The 19,498-nt window shown below is 40.7% G+C and overlaps 1 protein-coding gene across 2 annotated transcripts; it reads right to left on the bottom strand.

The window, feature by feature from the left end:
- Positions 1-1,160: 1,160 nt before the first annotated feature.
- Positions 1,161-17,830, bottom strand: LOC310942937 (poly(rC)-binding protein 3). Of its 2 annotated transcripts, none has more exons than XM_083908407.1 (12): positions 17,727-17,830; positions 14,081-14,104; positions 13,959-13,991; positions 13,427-13,543; positions 12,746-12,877; positions 11,048-11,176; positions 8,230-8,304; positions 6,217-6,258; positions 4,720-4,798; positions 3,542-3,594; positions 3,163-3,332; positions 1,161-1,340 (listed from the first exon to the last, which is right to left on the bottom strand). In XM_083908407.1, the coding sequence occupies exons 1-12, from the start codon at positions 17,799-17,801 to the stop codon at positions 1,304-1,306; spliced, it is 966 nt and encodes a 321-aa protein (XP_083764533.1). In that variant the 5' UTR covers positions 17,802-17,830; the 3' UTR covers positions 1,161-1,303. The 2 variants fall into 2 exon arrangements, with proteins under 2 accessions (XP_083764533.1, XP_083764534.1); XM_083908408.1 differs by having other exon boundaries at positions 4,720-4,795.
- Between the last annotated feature and the right edge of the window lie 1,668 nt (positions 17,831-19,498).

Raw genomic sequence — 19,498 nt, 5'->3', positions numbered from 1 at the left:
ACTAACGTGTTGACAAAAGCCATATTTGGTGGGGGGCGGATGTGAGGTCACAGGAGACGGCATCACTCAGGTCTGATCGGGACTAATATTCTTTCGTAATAACCTGAGGTTTAGACTGAGCTAAAGGCCTTAAGTTGGACGTCCGTCCACGTGTCGGGTTAACTGTGGACATACTGTACTGCCTTACAGGAGATGGCAAGTGGAAGTCATGCATACGTGTATATGTACAGCAGATGCATAAGGTTTTATACTTGCTGGGCCAGAAACACGTGACATTTTGAGTATCTAGAACGGTTCGTTGACGTCCAAACTGCGAATAACGAGCTAAAAAAGAGATGTGATCGACGGTTAAGAGTCTCTCTACTCAGGAGTTCGCCAGTCATTTTGATGTTGTATTGTGAGAGCTTCCGAAGGGCCCTCGTTGCCTCCTCTTAGACTTGCAGTGAATGAATAACATGAGTACATGACCGTGGAATACTGGTGAATATTATGCGGTGCAATAATAACGTGCATTTTGAATTACACTCCTTTGCGCCTTATTTCCATTTCTCCGCTCCAACCCATGTGTCAGGCTTCACATACAGTAAACCTGGGAGAAAACGGATGTTTGTGCGTTAGTGAGTGGACGTTTTTGTTCGGTATTTACCTGTGAGAGGTGCAGTAAATTCACACTGGAGTCACAGTGACAGGTGCAGATCAAGACTTGTTCATGGCTTGTTCCAATCGGATTCTTTATACAGGTTTGCGTTTACAACGAGCGTGATACACATCATGCAGATCAGTCTGTGGTGTTCGTACGGCAAACAAACGTCCACGGGCACACAGGTAAACGCGCATCTCAGCGATAGTGAAAAATATACAAAGCGTCTGCTTTATACAGTAGTTGCTGTGTTGAGAAGTGTTTTATGTATTAGTCTCAATGTGGAATTTAAAATGTGTCAGAGTAAAATTGAATGGGAGGAGGGACATCAATGGTTTAACCTGTTTAATCAATCGAAATATTTACTTTCAGGTGCCTGTAGAGCAACAAAAAAAGTGACCATGAGGTAAAACAAAGCAGTGTCGTGCACGAGGTGCCATAAAAGGTACAAGAGTCAAAAGAGAAAGTAAAGTGAAGTAAATTTAGGAAGTAAAGTCTTTCAGAAATCGAGTGTCAGATACAGTAGGTGAGAGTGCAGATACACGTGATACACAAAAAATACAAGAAATGGGAAAAAAAAAAATCACTTAACAGGACCGTCAAATACGCAAAAAATGGCAAATAAAACCAGACACGGTGCCATAAGCTCAAGATGAGTAGATATTAGAGCGTGCCCATTCCAGTGACTTCAGACGTCAGCCTATATCGATTCAGAGAGGGGTGGGACGGAGCGGGGGGGAGCAGGGGGAGGGCAGAGGGGTTGAGAGAGAGAAAACAAGTGTCAATGAAAGTTATGGTGCAGTGGCTTTTTCACTGTACTTCTTCACCTCGGACATCTTAGCATTGGAGATGTTAGTAAATCATCACAGGGCGGGGGTCATAAAATATCCAGAAACATCCCATCACACCTCCTCCTGACACGAGTCAGTGTCATTTTTCTGATTTTATCTTTATTTATTTTACTAATTAACACTAAATGCAATATTATTCTTTCAATAAATAGAAGAAGAATAGTTCAACACTTAAGTTGTCACCTCAGTGCCATAACTTTGACCCAATTCAAAGACCAGATTTGTAGACTAAAACCTGCCTCACACTAGAGGATAATTGGCCAGACTACAGTCCTGATCTGGACCTTTCCGACAATCACGTGTGCCTTCAGATTTTAGGCTGGTTTGAACAGATTACCTGGCCAAATTATCCCGTAGTGTGAGGGATTAAAAGATGAGATTTTAACTTCAATAAATGCATCAGAGTCTTCCCAATTTCAAATCGATATTAAAGTATTAAAAATGTTTGATGTTTATATCAGTGCTGGGCATGTTAAGGCATTAATGGCGGTTAATGGCGCCAATATTAACGTGAAATTAACGCATGACGTGTTTCCATGACGACTGACCAGAAACAAGACACGTGTGACTTCATGTTTGGAGTCCAGACACCGTTTACCAGTTAGCTCCATTAGCTGCGTTAGCTCCTTTAGCACCGTTAGCGCGCCTATAGTCCAATTGAAGCAGTCTGTTTATTAAACAGAAGGAGCCTCTGTTTTTAAAGTTTAGCGTTACTTTAGAGACTCATTTTAACAATCGGTGGTCACGTGAACATGACGTCACACGCATCTTTTTCCGGTCAGTTGTCATGGAAACACGTCATGCGTTAACGTTGCCGACGTCAACATCATATTCAATAACCAGTTTGTTTAGAACTGTAACTTGTAGTTACAAGTTGATCCCGTCTTCTCAACCATGACTTCACTATGTTGCCATGGACGACAGGTCATTCTACATGGCAGCCACGTCCCCCAGTGGAATTGTGGGAAAGCAAAAACCATTAGTTTGCTGTTCTCTAACTCGCCCTAAGAGGTCAAAGACATAAAAGTCACCAATTGTGAGCTTGTGGCTTCTTCTCGCTGTATTGAAATTAACATTTGACTGCGAGGTTCAGAATTGTGTGAGGACATCAGAGAGCTCCAGTTTTCACACATCGGCGCAATAACACATTTATTTTCTTTGCCGATGATGAAGTGAAGGATTTCGGTGGAAGGATTGGAAAATGAAAAGCTGAGTGAGTCTCGGCAAGAATAAATTTAAATTGATAGTTGAAACACACGTTCGTTTATTGATTGATGGGTCATTTATTGTTCATCCAATTTACTCCTTTGGAGTGTGTGTGTTTTAAAGAAAAACAACCCACACAGCTTACTGGGCTCATATTTTGGCATTGCTCCCATGAGCCACTTATGTGCAAAGAGTGTGCTTGCAGCAACATAATGCAATTGAATGTCAACACTTGGGTGGAAATAAGGGAGAAAAGTGATGTACAACCAAGAAAAAAAGAAGAAGAAAGGAATGACGGAGTGTTTTCTGGCAACTCATCAACGTATCAGGGCTGTGGAAATTTGACAAGTAAGATATGTGTGTTTTCACACCGCACATTCACAGATTACAGTTTTCTTGGCGCCTCTCGATGAGGCGTTCAGGTGTTGCTTGGGTGTTTTACAACAAGCTAAGGAACAAGATTACCTTGCATTGATGAGATACTGTGCCAGGCTGATGTTAGCAGGAGTCCCCGTGATGGTGATCTGGCGCTCTGACGAGCCTTCCATGGCGTTTGCGATTTTGATCTGCGCCCCCGACATCTGTCGAATCTCGTTTATTTTGGTTCCCTGACGTCCAATGATGCAGCCTATTAGCTGTCAAAAAAAACAGCAAAAAAAAAATTTGAAAATCTATTTGCCCTACATTTTCATACATTTGTAGATTACACACAGATGATTGTCTGGTACACTAAAAGGAAAAAAAAGGAATTAGATGATAGAGAAGAGTTTGGAAGAACATATGATTCAAAGACACACAGCTTCAGTCAAGTGTCCTTTAACCCAACCTTTCTAGCTTTACTCACATCATTAGGAATGGTGAGTTCATGGGTGCTGGCTGGTGGACTGGCATCCAAACCTACGTCGGGGAGCAATTATAAAAGAGAAATGAGATTTGGATTCAAAACATAATTTTTTAACAGAGCTGAAACCTTTCAAATGAATGTTGATCCACTCATTAGAGATTATTTAAAATGTTAATACCACTCCCATATACCTCAAAGATAGGGGTAAACAGCGACTACTGTCATTAGATAATAAAATCCACCTACCAGCATGAAAGCAGGGCAAAGCTAACTGTCTCCAGGTCCCTGCTTAAACATTTGTGAGAGAATTGTGTCCGGACATTCTGCGGAGTTTGCCGTTCACACGTGACAAACACAGCAGGAGATCCTCACAGTGAGTTTGGAGAATCTCTGGAGGATCCAAGGCGAGGGGGCTGGTGTCTGGCCTCAGCTTGCACGAGGATCATCACAAGTGACGTCCATTCACTTGCCATGGATTGTCTCGACCTGTTTCTCCTGCTGTGTTCTCACATGAGCTCACTCGCAGACATTATTCGGGGATTTGACTCCAGCAAATGTCTGGAACAACTTTCGAGACATCTACATCTGCAGCCGCGCCCTCCCCCCAGCATCATCTCCAGAGAATGCCCGGACTCCAGTGCTCGAGTTGCTAGCTAAGCTGTGCTAACTGGCATTAGAGTGGTATTGATCTTCTAATTTAACTCCTGGGAAGTAAGTGGGTAAAGTTTTCTGCCCCAGGAAAATGGTCTGTTTTTATGCATGATACCGTGGTGTTTTGCACGCACCGAGGTCTGTTCAGATATACGACACCTTCAGAGAGTAATTACATGACAGCATGGATGAACTATTGCACTGGAGATCTTCCATTTTTGACTGGAAATGAAAACTAAAAAGGTGTTGGAGGGAACGGTGCGTCCTGTTGCAATGCGATAACGCGTTTTTAAAAGTGAAGCCCGGTGTCACTTTCTTGCCTTTTACTGACATTATCAGACAGAGCAAAGAGAAAATATACATGGAAAAACGAAATCAAAGAGGGAGAGAAACCACAGGGGGGCGGCAAGTCATGCTGTGACAAAAGAGATAAGATGCAAGGTAGGGAAAGAGAAAATATTTCTGTGAATGCAAGAAGGAAGAGAAGGAAGAGAAGGAATTACCTAAAGGGCTTTGTGGGTACGTACCAGGGAAAGCAGGGGTGGTCTGTCCGAGAGGGGTAAAGGGGGTTTGCTGCATAGCCAACTGGTGGAGCTTGGTCAACTGCTGAAGGGTTAGGAGGGAAAGTAGAACTAAGAGGTTACTGAGACACAGGTCACACCGAGAAAATGAAGCCAAACAAAACTAGAGTGAAGAAATTGTGAGGAGTAGGAGAAACAGGGTGGTGAAGGAAAAAAAAGTAAGAGAAAGAGAGACATGGACAAAGAGGGAGAGTGACGTGTCTGTAATTGAGTTTAATTAGATTTTTTTGTAGCCACCTTTTCTGTCACTTTCTCATGGAAAGAAGCACCTTCACCCCCCTCCATTAATGTGTCTTTTCATAACAGCAGAACGTCTGGTTTTACATGACTCACAGCTGCTGCTGCTTCTTACTCCCTGACACGGTCACAGGATGTCCATCCCCTGCTGCGCATCATTTCCATCAGAAAATGTGGGAAGACGGACGTGTGTTCAAGCCTTCTTTTCCTTTAAAGAGGATATTTAATGAGGGTGGAAGAGGCTGTCAGGTCTGTAGCTGAGTGATCGTACCGTCAACCACCACCTCCACCGGCATCAATCACTGCCCAACTTTGAATTAGTGGATCTGACAGAAGCGAGTTCCTGAAAGCTCTCCAGACGAGGACAGATGAAGGCAGATTATTAATGGAGACTACATGGTCCACTGGAATTAAAAGAGTCTCACCATCAAAACGTGCCTTTATCACTATCACCCGAAGGTTAGATCTGTGGTGTCGGCCAGGTCTGGTCAGAGACGCATGCGGTCCAACCTTTAACTTCACAGACGTTGATTTCACAGTGGCGTCATCGTCTCCACGTAACCTTTATGAGCTGGCGTGTTCATATAATCAAGGTGTACTCGAATGACTCACTTAGTCAACTGAGGTTCTAACAAGCCGAACATGAAGATATTTCGGTGACCAGAGGTAGCTCTGGAGAGAGTGCTCATCACTTTTACCCTGTTCTCCCACGTCAATTCGTTCAGCTACATCCTGTCATCCTGTCAACCTGGTGAGGTAGTCATGTCATGGGCACAGGCAGCTGCGGAACTCACTCAGCGTGAGGCTGGAGGCACGTTTGGACCAAATGCCAAGTGATTTTTCATGCTGTGTTACTTTTGGCCAGAGGATCATTGTGTTTACTTGTGTGTAATGTGAGTAATGCAAGAAAACACAACCTGGGAACCTCATATATCTACATTTGGTTTGAAGGCAAAATAACTCACACTATAATCTATCATTTGTGGCTTTTGTTTTGGAAATCTAGTGTCGGCAAGAAACGTGTCACATTTCTGACGTGTCCTCATTGCAGTTTGTCAGTGGCGCCCTGAATGTCAACCAAACCCTTTTCACAACTGTAACAGTTTCACCAGTCAAAGCTGAGTCCACTGACACATTTCTTTTGTCAGGTATAGCCTTAAAAAAAACACACACACACAGAAAATGAAGAAGAAACCAAGAACTCACATCTGGGTGCGGTATGGCATACTGTCCCTGAATTGTGTAAGCCTGGAAAGACGGAAAATATAAGAGAAACATCAGAAAGTACAGTTTGTTTGATCGTTCTTGCACAAAACCCCATCTATGCAGTGTTGTAACCTAATTTTTAAAGTTATTCTAGGAGCGGATGCCGAGATTAATGTTAAAAGTAATGAAACATGGTACATTCAAGTTTGCAAAGTTACTGTACACGTACTATACACTCATTTACTGCACACACTGAGTACTGTACTACGAAAACATACACGTTGCATACAAGCTGCTTATGCATGTATTTTTTAAGGAAAAACACTTTTTTTCAATGAATATAACATTAAGTTCATCAGAACTACACTCTATACATTGTTAATGTGGTAACTTCTGGACTATTTTAGCTGCAAACGTCTGGTTTAAGGCCCATTTCCAGTGTTCTAATGGTACATTGTGTATGCTAATCACGTTAGAATGCTATTTGGATGATTAGAAAACCCTTGAAAACCCTTGTGCAATTACGTTAGCACAGCTGAAAACAGTTTTGCTGGTTCTTTGTTTGAAGGGCAAAATTATTATTTTGAATAAAAATCATTATTTCTAATTTTGTCAATGTCTTGTCTATATTTTTTATTCATTTTGTAACTATTTTGTTGAATAAGTGTGCGTTTTAATGGAAAACACGAAAAAAATTGCTTCGGTGACCCTAAACTTTTGAACGGTAGTGTACTTATGTAGTCATTCATGTGGCAACAGCGATGCATATGCAAATATATGCTAATTTAGGGACAGTAAGGGTGCTAAACTTTTCTAAGTTTCCATGTGTTGGCCATCTGTCAACGTTAAACACCAGGTGAGCAGCAGTTAAACACAATTGTTGATGAGAGAGGAGAATAGGAGAGGAGAATAGGAAAGGAGCTATTTTAATTAACCAGATTCAAGGTCACATTTTAGTTTTCAAAAACGCATGAAACCTTGGACTGCTTTTCGTCAACAGTCCAGGCTGTTGCTGCTGTTGCTCGTGGTGTAATGAGGTGAAGAATGTTTTTTTTTGGGGGGGGGGGGAGTACACTGACAGATGATAATCCAGCAGAAATGGTGCTACAGAGAGTTTTAACATCCTACAGGATCACTGCCATACAGGAACAATGTAGGGCACTGTCAGAACAGGGACTACTTGGAATGGTGTTTTTTTTTTAAATAAAAATCCCTGGTCAGGTATCAGACAACTCATGTTTGTTGAAAAAAAATTATGCAGCATATTTTTTGGAGCATGCATCTCCTTCAAATTGCATCGGACTGATGCAGGACACAACATCTGCACCATAAAAATTGATCATGTTTATGCAGAACTGTGTTGTCCTGCACATGTATTTTCATCCCTGTCTGGTTGATTCATTCCGATCCGAAACAGGCTCGTGTCATTACACTGCGTCTTACATTCCAATAAGCATTAACTGTGTATAATTTGTAGACAAACAACAAGCGCTCCAAATCGGAGCCATCACAAGCAGTTAGTGGACCCGTTTCTCACATTTATCTCCCGTTGGCTCCATAACAAAGCTTTCATTCCAGATCTGCGACTAAATGATCCACTTTAGCTGGATGGACATTTGTTTGTGTCCTGTGTTGTTAAATGACACTCGTGTCGTCGTTTCTAAATCAAAGACAATGATGCTTTCAGGTACAGCTCCGTCATGTTCCTATCTGCCCTGTCAACAATGACTGCAGGTTGGAGACACTGTGACACACTTAGCGTGGCCACGCTTTCTGCCTTTACAACCGAGTGCTATTATTTGTACGGCTACAATAAATAACGGTCAGGGAAACGGTAAACACCGCGGTAATGCTTTGTTTCCCCAGTGAAAACAGCCTTACTTATAGGAAAGGGTTGAGGTAGTTTGAAAATGAAAAGATTTTGCAGAAACGCGTACCGGCTGATGCTGCAGTAAAAGTCTCAGGTTTGCTGGAGGCACAAACTAACAAAGCTGAAGTCAGCTCAGCTCTTACCTGGCCACCGGAAAAAATGACTGGGGTGGAGGCCGGCTTTGGGCGGTAAGGAATGGTGGCACCTTTTGGTGGAGACTGTAAGAGAGAGAGGAAAAGAGGGATGATTGAGTAAAATAAACATGAATACTGGTGTCATCTATCGACCCATCTGCAAACATTTGTCCATCCGTACATCTCAAACAACCATATAGATCACAGTCTGCCTGATAGGGATGAACAGGGTGTGTAGCATCATCTGTCATGACATTGAACCCACATCAAGAGTAGGGGGGAAAAGTACGAGAGGGGGAAAAACTCTTTTAACTCGAATAATTAAATATATTAACTAAGTATGAAGAAAGAACATGGGGAACAGCTACTCTCACTCTACCCACATGTAGGTCTTACTGTGGGAGATAAAAAACAAGGCAAAAAAAACCACAACATCAATGCCACTTTTATATCTGTTCATTAAATATGAAGTTATAGCCAGCAGCCTGTTAACCTAGCTTTGTAATAAAGAGAACAGAGGGTATCAGTAACCTGTCTCTGTATGAGGGGAACACATTCCATTTGATGAAAACCACTCTCAAATCCTGTCCGCTTTCACGTCACTTCTCCCAGAAGAGCGGTGAACGAGCAGACGATTGAAGGGTAAGAACAAAGTCAGCCAAAGCTGTTTTCGTTTCATTATTTATAAAACTACATTTTATCTCGATGCTTGTCCTAAATCAAGTCCAGGGGTTTTGTTGTTGGACAGAAATTCAGGCTTGGGCATGTTTTACGAGTACTGACGGTTTCAGAGAACATTTGTCCCATTACGAGTGCTCAACCAACGCTTTTGAAAAAGTGCCGACGCTTACACGGTGTTTCTATTGTCAGTACAACACAAAATCTAAATGATTTACACTATTGTTCAAAAGTTTCGTGTCACCTATAAAATTTTTCCAAGTTTTCCATTAAAAGTCACACTTTTATTTATCAAAAGAGTTGCAAACGGAATAGAAAATATAGTCAAGACATTGGCAAGATTAGAAATAACTAATAACTTTGCTTTCGTCAATGAACCAGCAAAACTGTTTTCAGCTGTGCTAACATCATTGCACAAGGGTTTTCTAATCATCCAATAGCCTTCTAATGCAATTAGTAAACACGATGAACCATTAGAACACTGGAAATGGGCCTCTATACACCTATGTACATATTCCATTTAAAACCAGACGTTTGCAGCTAGAATAGTCATTTACCACATTAACAATGTATAGAGTGTATTTCTGATTCATTAAATGTTATAGTCATTGAAAAAAAGTGCTTTTTCCTTGAAAAATAAGGACATTTCTAAGTGACCCCAAACTTTTGAACAGTAGTGTATAATACTTCATTAAAATATTAAGTCAGATCTGTTTGCACCAGATGGGAACAGATGTTTAAATCACACACACACACACACACACACACACACACACACACACACACACACACACACACACACACACACACACACACACACACACACACACACACACACACACACACACACACACACACACACACACACACACACACACACACACACACACACACACACACACACACACACACACACACACACACACACACACACACACACACACACACACACAGCAGACGTGTAAGTTCTTCCATGACAGCCCTGTGAGCTGCCAGCAACATGGACTGTGGCCCTGCTGTCTGTCCACAGCTACAGAGCTGTGTCTTCTTGTCCAAGTGAACAGGGTGACATTTGGGGAAACATGGAAACAGCTGAGGCATTGAAATGAGGCACCAGAATTAGCACTGTGATTCAGCGTGGTGGATACAGCTCATGTAGGAATTAAGTCTCATTTATGATCTGTTGCGTAACGAGCTGAACGACAAAAATCATGTATTGTGGACGGATAATGGTGTTGCCTTACACGTGTCCTCTAATGTCACACATCTGCTCTCCCTGTTGCTCTGTAGTTCAGTTCAGATCACACTGAGGTCACAAGGTCACGCCTTGTTTTGTCGACCTACTGCTTGTCCTATAAATTTAACCATCAGCTGGCTGTGGGATCACTTTTAATAGGCAGACATCAGTATTTTTTATCTTCTCATCTAATTCCACAAAGGAAAAACTTTAAAAGCTTTTTTTTCAATGTCAAACTGAGTCTTTGAAAATAATGTTTCACCTCAAAACAGCAGAAAAAAAAGACCTCGTCTGTGTGGAAAATGATAAGCACAGTTTAAATGAACCTCCGCATGTTCATTTTCTTAGAAAACCTATCAGCTTGGGAGGTGGTTTTCAGGGGGAAAAAAAAATCGGAGGGTGTTCTGTTTTGCAAGCTTATTATAATGACACAGAGTTATTGATTCACGCTGCGTTGCAGAAAGAGTGCTGTTGGAGTCAGTGTAAGGAGGCTTAATCGGCTTTCCTCCACAGACGCTGTTCTGTAGTGGGAGGAGTGTCTACTTATGAAAGGTATGTGCTTCAAATAAAAACATGAAGTGACGGTTTTCTTACTGCAACACCGGTGCATATTCCTTTTCTTTTATTGCAATGAATATGTTTGGGCATTTTAAGAGAGATTGTAGATATAGTATAGTAGGTAGGGTAAGATGTCTGTATACTAAAAGTTACTTTTCTGATGTGTGGCATACGTGTATTTAAGACATTTTAGATTTACACATTTACTGGAGCCAACCACAGTGATTTCCCTTACTGAATTACATCTAAAGTGGTTCCACAAGCTGAAAAACCACTTTGCGTTAGGTGTAAACGCAACATTTGCATCTTAGACACTTAAATGCAACAGTCTGGGTGTATCTCGTCATACTCTACCTCCAGCATAACCACACAGATTTGTTTGACACACTGGATGATGGCTTCTGGAGTCCCAGAGATTGTCACTGCACGTTCCGTGGAGTTGGGCAGCATGTCCCCTGCCACTTGAACCTGGGCTCCTGTGGACTGCAGAGCAGAGTTGTGTACTTTAAGGAAAAGATGACAATGTCGACACGACTGAACTCAAGCTCACCTGGGCCGTGGCAGTGCTCTCGAGGCTCTGAAGTGCTTTTTCTACAAATACCCCCCTACGTCCGCAGGGGAGCACACACACAGTTTTCAATGTGTCAGAAAGCTTCAAATGATTCCATCTCGCACATGCTGAACAAAGGAGCCCTTTATCTACACATTTTCAGCGTTGAAAACACGGCAATAAAAAGGCATCAGGGAGCAGAAAATGTCGCCTTTAAGAGCAGAGTGTGACGCCTCTGGGTTTGGCTCCAAATCGTTTGCTACAGGAATCAAGTTCTCTCCCAACAGTTAAAACAAAATCCATAGTCTTCATAGTAGACAGCAAATTATGTTATATGAAGTTGCCTTTTTACTTTTTTTCTGCCTGGTTATTTTTTGTTTTGCTAAACTTGGCTGTGGCAATTTCTAGTGCTCAGTCCTCCACTTTGGTACATGCTATAATATCTCTGTGATAATTACATTGTGGGAACATTGTGTTCCATTTTATTTCTGGCTCTGAAATGAATCCGACTGACGCTGTTGTTTCCATGACTTTTCCTCCATCAAGAGCTGACATTTCACAATAGCCCGTCCATTCATCAGCCGTGGTACGGATATCCATGATTTGATGACACTACAGTGGCTTTTGTATGCTGACAAGGGTTAGTTGAACTTCTGACCACATTGACTGAGTGCTACCTGATCAAATCACAACATAGAGGATGATACACACTGATTTTCTACCCTACAAAAAACTGGAATTCAGTGCCTATTAAAAGTGTACATTTTATAGTATATTATAGTCATATTCAGTATTATTTTGACAAGCTATACATGCTATGAAAGGTGAGTTGATAACTAACATAGATTTTAAAAAAACAAAATTTTGCTAAAATTAAGCCTGTTTGCATAGATTCATTCTTATATATCTACTTCCATTTGGGAAAGAGTTGAAAGAAAACAAAAGTGGTGTCTTTATTTTTGTTGAATGCACAATAATCCTGTGCATTTTGTACTGCCAATCCGACAAAATAATATACTATATATATATAATTAATTTTCGTCTTAAAAAAACAAAACAGATAGCCACTAAAAAATACATGGGTGTTTATGCTCTAGATGGGATTTTAATTATAGCAGGGGCAGCCAGTTCACAAAAAAGCAGGTAATTGTGTCCGTCACTATTGAAAACAGCTAACATATTAACTCAAATCACTGACCAGGAAGAGGGAGGTGACCTTTTGCACTGAACCCATTCACATACATGGTCAAATGAAAACAAACATTGAAGAAAAATCAAATGTCACACACAGAAAAAATGATGACTTCTTTATCTAGTCTCCTATGAAATTATTTATAAGGAATAAAATCGAACACAGTGAGTGAGACGAGATAAGGAAACGCGGCTGCGCTACATTTTCTGTTATGTAATGTGAAATAAATAAAACAGCAAAAGACTGAAAAGTTATATTGTGCTTTCTTTCTTTTTTAGATTATGCATGAAAAAATCTCACATCATCATACCTCTCTCATTTCTTTTATTTTAGAGCCTCCTTTTCCTATGAGGGAGCCACACTGGCTGGCTGGCACGACGAGCCTTAACGTGACGGGGGGCTTGCTGGTTGCTGGACTGTTGCTCATGGAATTGATTATGTCCTAGAAAACAAGAAAATGTGTTTTTATTTCACAGCGTTATATTATCTACCTCGTCACACTCGAGAAGATATCGAGCTTTAATATTTCTCTGAAGGTCATGGCGGATTATCCCACAGGTCACAGAGAGAAGATACTGCTGTTTTGCTTTTTATTACGCACCTGTCTATTTCCCCCACCTGGTAATTTCTTTCTTCCACTCTAGTTTTTCATGTAACATAATGCATATTGAGAACATGTTTTTCTTCCTATTTTTATGTCGCAATAATGAAATGAAAAGAAAAAAGGAAATTAAACTGTGGTCTGTTCGTACACAGACAGATCTTTGAAATAGCAGACGCTATTTTAAATCGGAAGGGGCAAAATCTCTGCAGGAGAATGAAAACAGAAAAGCAGAGGAAGACAAATAAACAGCTGGTGTGTGTGTGTGTGTGCGCACATAAAGAGGTTCAAAAAGGACTTCATCAGTACACCTAACAATTTACTTTTTGAGTGGCTGCACAAGACCGTACGCGTTTGCTGTGACATAGAAAACTGTCAGTCTTCTCGTACCTCCTCAAATTTGTAGGCAATCATGGCAAAAGCCTTGAAGATGGTATCTGTTGGTCCAGTGATGGTGACAATCCTCTCTGGACAGTTGCCCTCGGAGATATTGATTCTGGCTCCACTCTGGACACAAAAAAAAAACACAACAACAATTCAATATGCAGTGTGAGAGCTTAATCCAGGAATGTAGAGTATATTTGCCAACAGAAAAACAAATGATCTCTTCATCATTAGAACTGCAGTGCCTAACTTTTTCAATAAGAATCAATGTCGTCTACATTCAAGCCAATGTCACCTCCACAAGACGCTTGTGGCTGAAAACGGCCATGAGTTTCAGAAGTAGATTCTACCACTAAAAGAAAACTGGACCATCAGCAGATAGGGGGGGGGGGATAAATGCCTCGAGCAACTGGTTAATAGCTCAAGAGTTTCTCATACTTTTGTGTGTTCAAACCACTACACTGTGTGCTTGGGTAAAGGTAATTATATAATGCATAGGAAAATCAATAATAAATTAAATGTTGATTCTGGCACTCACCTCTTCTCGCATCTTTTTCACAGTCTCTCCTTTCTGGAAAAATAAAAAATATGTCACTGTTGGTCATTCCCGGTTTCTGAGAATACTGGCACTGACATGCGTCATGTAATAAAAATACATACCTTTCCAATTATGCTTCCGACTTCCTGCAATGAGAAAAGACAAAACAATCACAAATCATTATAGAAACTTCTGGATAAATGTGTAATACTGAAGTGATTTGCAGAGGACACACAACTACAACGCTGGTGTTGCAGGAGCTGCACTTTATTTATTTTGCACTTCCATGATGCTTGGTGTGGCACAGTGGGCGAAGGACACGGGGGCAGCGCTGGCTGCATGCGTCAAACCACCCCCCCGTGACGGTTAAGGTCATGACCCTGTTCAAGCTGTGCCAAAGCAAAGGCTGTGCAAAGTTAGTCACACCATATGTACAGTAGATTTTCTGTGTTTTAAGTCGAATATGGTAGTGTATGGAAGAGTATTAGGCATATATTCTGACTTTAATCTCAGAATTCTGAGAATTATTTTTTTTTTAAGTTTAAAGAAAAAGACAACTCTGAGATAAAAGTCAGAATGCTGAAATTAAAGTCAGAATTCTGAGAAAATTCTGATTTAAACTTTAATCAAGAATTCTGAGATTAAAATCAAAATTGAAGTCCGAGATTAAAGTCAGAATTCTGAGAAAAAGGTATTCTGAGATTTAAGAAAATGTCACAACTCTGAGATTAAAGTCAGAATTCTGAGATTAAGTCAGAATTCTGAGATTAAAGAAAAAGTCAGGACTCTGAGATTAAAGTCAGACTGCTGAGATGAAGTCCGAATTTTGAGATAAAAGTCAGAATTCTTGCTGTTTTATTCTTTCTTTCAATTCTTCAATTATTTTCATCCCAAAATTCTACGTCTCTATAATTTGTATCATCCAAGTATTCTTTCCTCACACATTTTTTATTTATTTTTTGTTAGACACATAATAATACATCAAAATGAGTCGGTCCATTCCAAAATGACATACTCACTCACTCACACCTGACAACCTCACCATCAATCACACAAACAATCTATTAAAATTATGCTCTGAACTCACATGAGGGGAAATTCAGTCACTGCTATATACACAATATACAACACAGAAAGTATATACCGCTCTACCAAACAGTAACATCAGAATACTACATGTTTGTTGTGTGTATTCTAAAACCTTTTTTTTATTATAATGGATGCGCCTGAAGAAAAAGCTCAATATATATACAAAAAACGCTTATTTGGGCTCGTGCTGGGAGTTAGATGAGACAATTAAAGGCGATGGGGTGCTCTGTCCTGAGCCTCCACCACCAGATAAAAACAGCAGGTGCAGGCGATTCATATGCGAGGGATGACCCAAGACAAGCCCTCGATTCCTGGTGCAAGACTGACACATTTAGTATTTATTTTCCACTTTCCACTTGAGACTGGGCGCCAACTTTTCATCAAACCTGCAACACTTGTACGTCTTTGTGTGACAGCACTCCTGGCAAGGTCAACGCAAACATTCTGGACTTTATCTGATCCAAACATTTTTTTTTTTTATTTGCTTTCATCTGACCAGGTGGGTTGAGCAGCCAATACTCATCTGGCTTCCTTTCACTCTAATCTTGCATTTTTGTGCCATTTTGTGAGCAACTGTTTGTTTCTTGTGGACATCGGCCTCAGAGGTTGATTTCATGCACGACTGACTCGGCTCTGTTATTTGATTCAAGCTTGTGTAAAGAGCAGGTTGTCCTCTTGTGTCGTCTCCCATCGTTCTGAAATCTCACAATCTGGTCTCTTATTAATTCGGGAAGTTTCTTAGCATGTGGAGTTTCAAACTCAACATAACTCAGGCCAAATCAGAGTTTCGTTGCAGTGATACCTCACACAATCATTTTAAACAGCTCCACACTACATCACAGTAACGCTGCACTGTGCGGTGTCGTCAGTTTTGCTGCACAGTGAACAGCGTGTTCTGTGCTTACCTGCTCATATAAATTCAGGGCAGGGAAGAAACATTCATCACACTACATGCACCACCTCTGGGGAGCTGTTGCTGAATTAACCGCAAAGTCTTCCAGACATCCTGGAAGTTGGGGTAACATGTTCAGGGAGCAGTCCTGCAGCCCATGTGAATCAGTGGGGTAAAGGGTGAAGGACTGTTGCTGGCAGATTAACCTGCTACCTGCTTCAGACAAATTATAGCGAAAAGTGTACAACACCTAACCAAGCCCGTTAGCTGCAGTGTGGGGGGCAGGATGGCCTTGATGAATGGCTCTTACTGCCAAAATCACACCCCTTGTGGCCACCGTACACCAGGCTCTGAAGTCTCTCTGGCTCCGTCTGGTTATTCAAACTCTCACCTGGTCACCAGAGGCTGTCACGTCCTGCACGAGCAGCCATGCAGTGGGCAGATTCTTGACCTGCAGACTGGCTGGCACAGAAAAACGCGTGAACGATGCTGGCTCGAGCCTTTGTGACGCACATGCTACCGATACTGCCAACTGACTAGAGATTTGTAGTTTGGGTTTTAAAGCAGTCCAGCTGCTAGAAGACCTCCCTTGAGATTTAAGAATGTAAACTGAGCAACTGTTACATAACCATTCATATACAGTATGCAGTACTGCAAAGTCCCCAGTCAGGCATAGTAAGAGCAGCTTCTGCTGGGATGTGTAACTGACAAAGTGTTACTAATTCTTGAGATTTGCCATTTAAATGTGGTGTATTTGTCACATAATGCACTTCAGGTTACTATTGTGATACATTTTCATAAAATATATTAGTATTTTGTTTACAGACATGACGTTTACTTCGACTACCCTTCAGACTTGACCCTTAACCTCCCCTTCCCTGTGGAACTCCTTCTGCAAACACATTATAGACTATACTGAACTCAAATCCACATTTTCAGAAGTGCTTTCAATGAATATAACCTATGTTCTTATGTTTAGATAAATGTTTTGCATTTAAATGTGTATCTTTTAGTGATTTTTGCTTGTGTTGCTCTCTGAGCATATGCTTAAAGTGCTATTTTGATAAAAATGTACAATAATAATAATGATAATAATAATAACAAGTGAGATGAATTTCTCCGTAAAGAGGAAGTGTAATAAATTGGTTGGCAACTATAAACGACAGAGCTGCTTTGATGACAGTTTCTTTACTTGCTTTAGCACCTGGCCGTGGGACCAACAGGAAGGCAAGAGCCATAATAACTCAGCACGACTGATATGACACATTTGACAGGCCGACATCCATACAAAGCCTCTTGAAGTGTAAGAGTTTCTGGGAGTGAAAGAGCACACTCCACTTAAGTGCCTCCAAAAAAAAAAACACAGATAAAACACTGGTGCCCACTTATGTGTTCCAACTTGCACTGTGGGAAACTAAAAGAACATGAACAAGAAACAAGAACAAAGGGAAGTCAACAGCAGAAGAAGCCAGTCACTCTTTGTGGCATACGAAAAAATGCTTTCACTTAATGAACTCCAGCGTGACCAAATTCATTATTGCAATTATACAGTATCTGCGTTTAAAGTGTAACTAAACCCCTCCTTCATAGTTTACTGTAAAGAATTTAAATACTCTGATCAAACATCAGCTATTTCTCATTAGGTGGACTTTGATGCAGAAGAGGGGGGTTTAGTTACACTTTCAGAAGTCTTTCTAATTGTTGTTTCGAATATTATAAGCAACTTAAAGAACCCTGCCATGCGCTATTTGAAACCCTTGCCCAGAGCAAGTGTAACAGCTGCTTACTTTTCCATGCATGAGGAGGCGGATGGTGAGTGTGACGTTGAGACCCCCCTCTGACTGGACTTTGGTGGGCTCCATGCTGGAGGAGGAGGTAAGACCAGTCCTGGAATGAGATGTCCTCAGAAGGAGATGGAGTAAGATGGCGCTCCAGCCAACCAGTCACCTGACAAAGACACACAAAGAATTCAATTTTTCCACCCCTATTGAAACACGTCCAAGGTCACGACAAGCTTTTCAAACTCAGCAGCGTATGAAATATTTAGGATTGCACCATCAAGCAGCCGAGTCAGCATCCGGACTGACAAAATAAATAGAAGAAAAAGGATTTGACATTGTGTATTGTAGTCATTTCACATGTGGGTGAATCCATTCACACAGCAGACAAAGTCCACCTGATTCCAGGATTCACCACATCCATGCAGTTTTAAAAAATGGATTTAATTTTTAAATTTCTTTGCTTGGTTTTTGTTGTTCCTGAATGTTGTTTTGACTGACATGTCATCTGTAAGTCTCCTACTGGAGAAACTGACAAATGATCTCTGAAAATGTTTACGTTTCTTACTTATTCCTGAGAGACAATAGCTGATTCTTTCATCTGTCTGTACCCCTGTGCTGTATATAGTGTTGTTTACATTATTATTTGATGTCTGCAGTGGGACGTCTGTCTTTTGCGTGCCATTCTAGGTGTGTATTTTCTAAAAAACTTGAAAAAGAATAGAAACAAACAAACATATAGCCTGTCTGGGAGTTTTCTCTTCACGTGATCAGGGTTCTGTGAGGCCACACCATCTACTTTGGGACTCCTTGTTCCCTCGAGCTACAAGAGTGGTGTGAGTGGTGTTTCATTTCAAAAAGATTGGTAAACAGCTAAATCTATATTGCAATCACTCAGGCAGGTGAGCGATCATTTCTGTCACTGACGGGGAAAAGGCAAGAAAGGCTCATCAGGGCATCACTCGTTTTCTACCATAATTAATGTAGTGCTACTTCGCACAACAGTGATTAATCATGAATATTAAAATAAAGGGGGGATAGCAGGTCAAATGATTTGTTTAGAAAAGATGATTAATAATTATAAACCTGGCACAAATTTACAAAGAGTTTCTTTACCTTTGAATCAGGGCTGAACAGCTGACCGTTGTTTTGGTCATTTGTCAACATCGCTCTTTGAAACAAACAGAAAATCAGCAAAGCACAAAGGCTGGAATTTAGAACTTACACAACGCAGCATTAGCCTCACACAGAGTAAATATTCTAATGTCAATGGTTTTGCAAATTAATGCTGTTCTCCCAAATCATAAATCAGTGACTCAGCCAAACATCCTTTTATATTTTACTTGGAATTATTTGAACTTTTCTTATTACTACTTCATCTAACAAAGTCACTGATATTTGTGATGCCAATGCAATTCATGTCTTAAAGTGCTCATTCTTTAGAATATGGGCATGTTAATATTACTGATGGAATCCTGTGTAATAATGCTGCATGATGGTTTAAATATTTTACACATGAATATTAATCTGAAGCTGAATTTTAATGGAAATGGACTTTGTTCAGCCCTTTACTGCAGTACGTTTTTTTGTTTATTATATCTGACACACGTGTGTCTGTATATATACTGTCCATACATTAAGTATGAAGCATTTTCTTCCCAAATGGTATTTACAGGTAATAATTTAAGGCACATTTTATAACGAGAAATATTAAAGTTGCCCTTGACATAAACATTTGAGATAATTGTGTGTGTTTGGTGACAGTAGATCAGACACAGTAT

Source organism: Microchirus variegatus, assembly GCF_963457635.1.
Source record: "Microchirus variegatus genome assembly, chromosome: 22".
Taxonomy (NCBI): Eukaryota; Metazoa; Chordata; class Actinopteri; order Pleuronectiformes; family Soleidae; genus Microchirus; species Microchirus variegatus.
The sequence above is the reverse complement of the archived record's forward strand: the minus strand, read 5'-3'. Positions and strand labels throughout refer to the sequence as shown.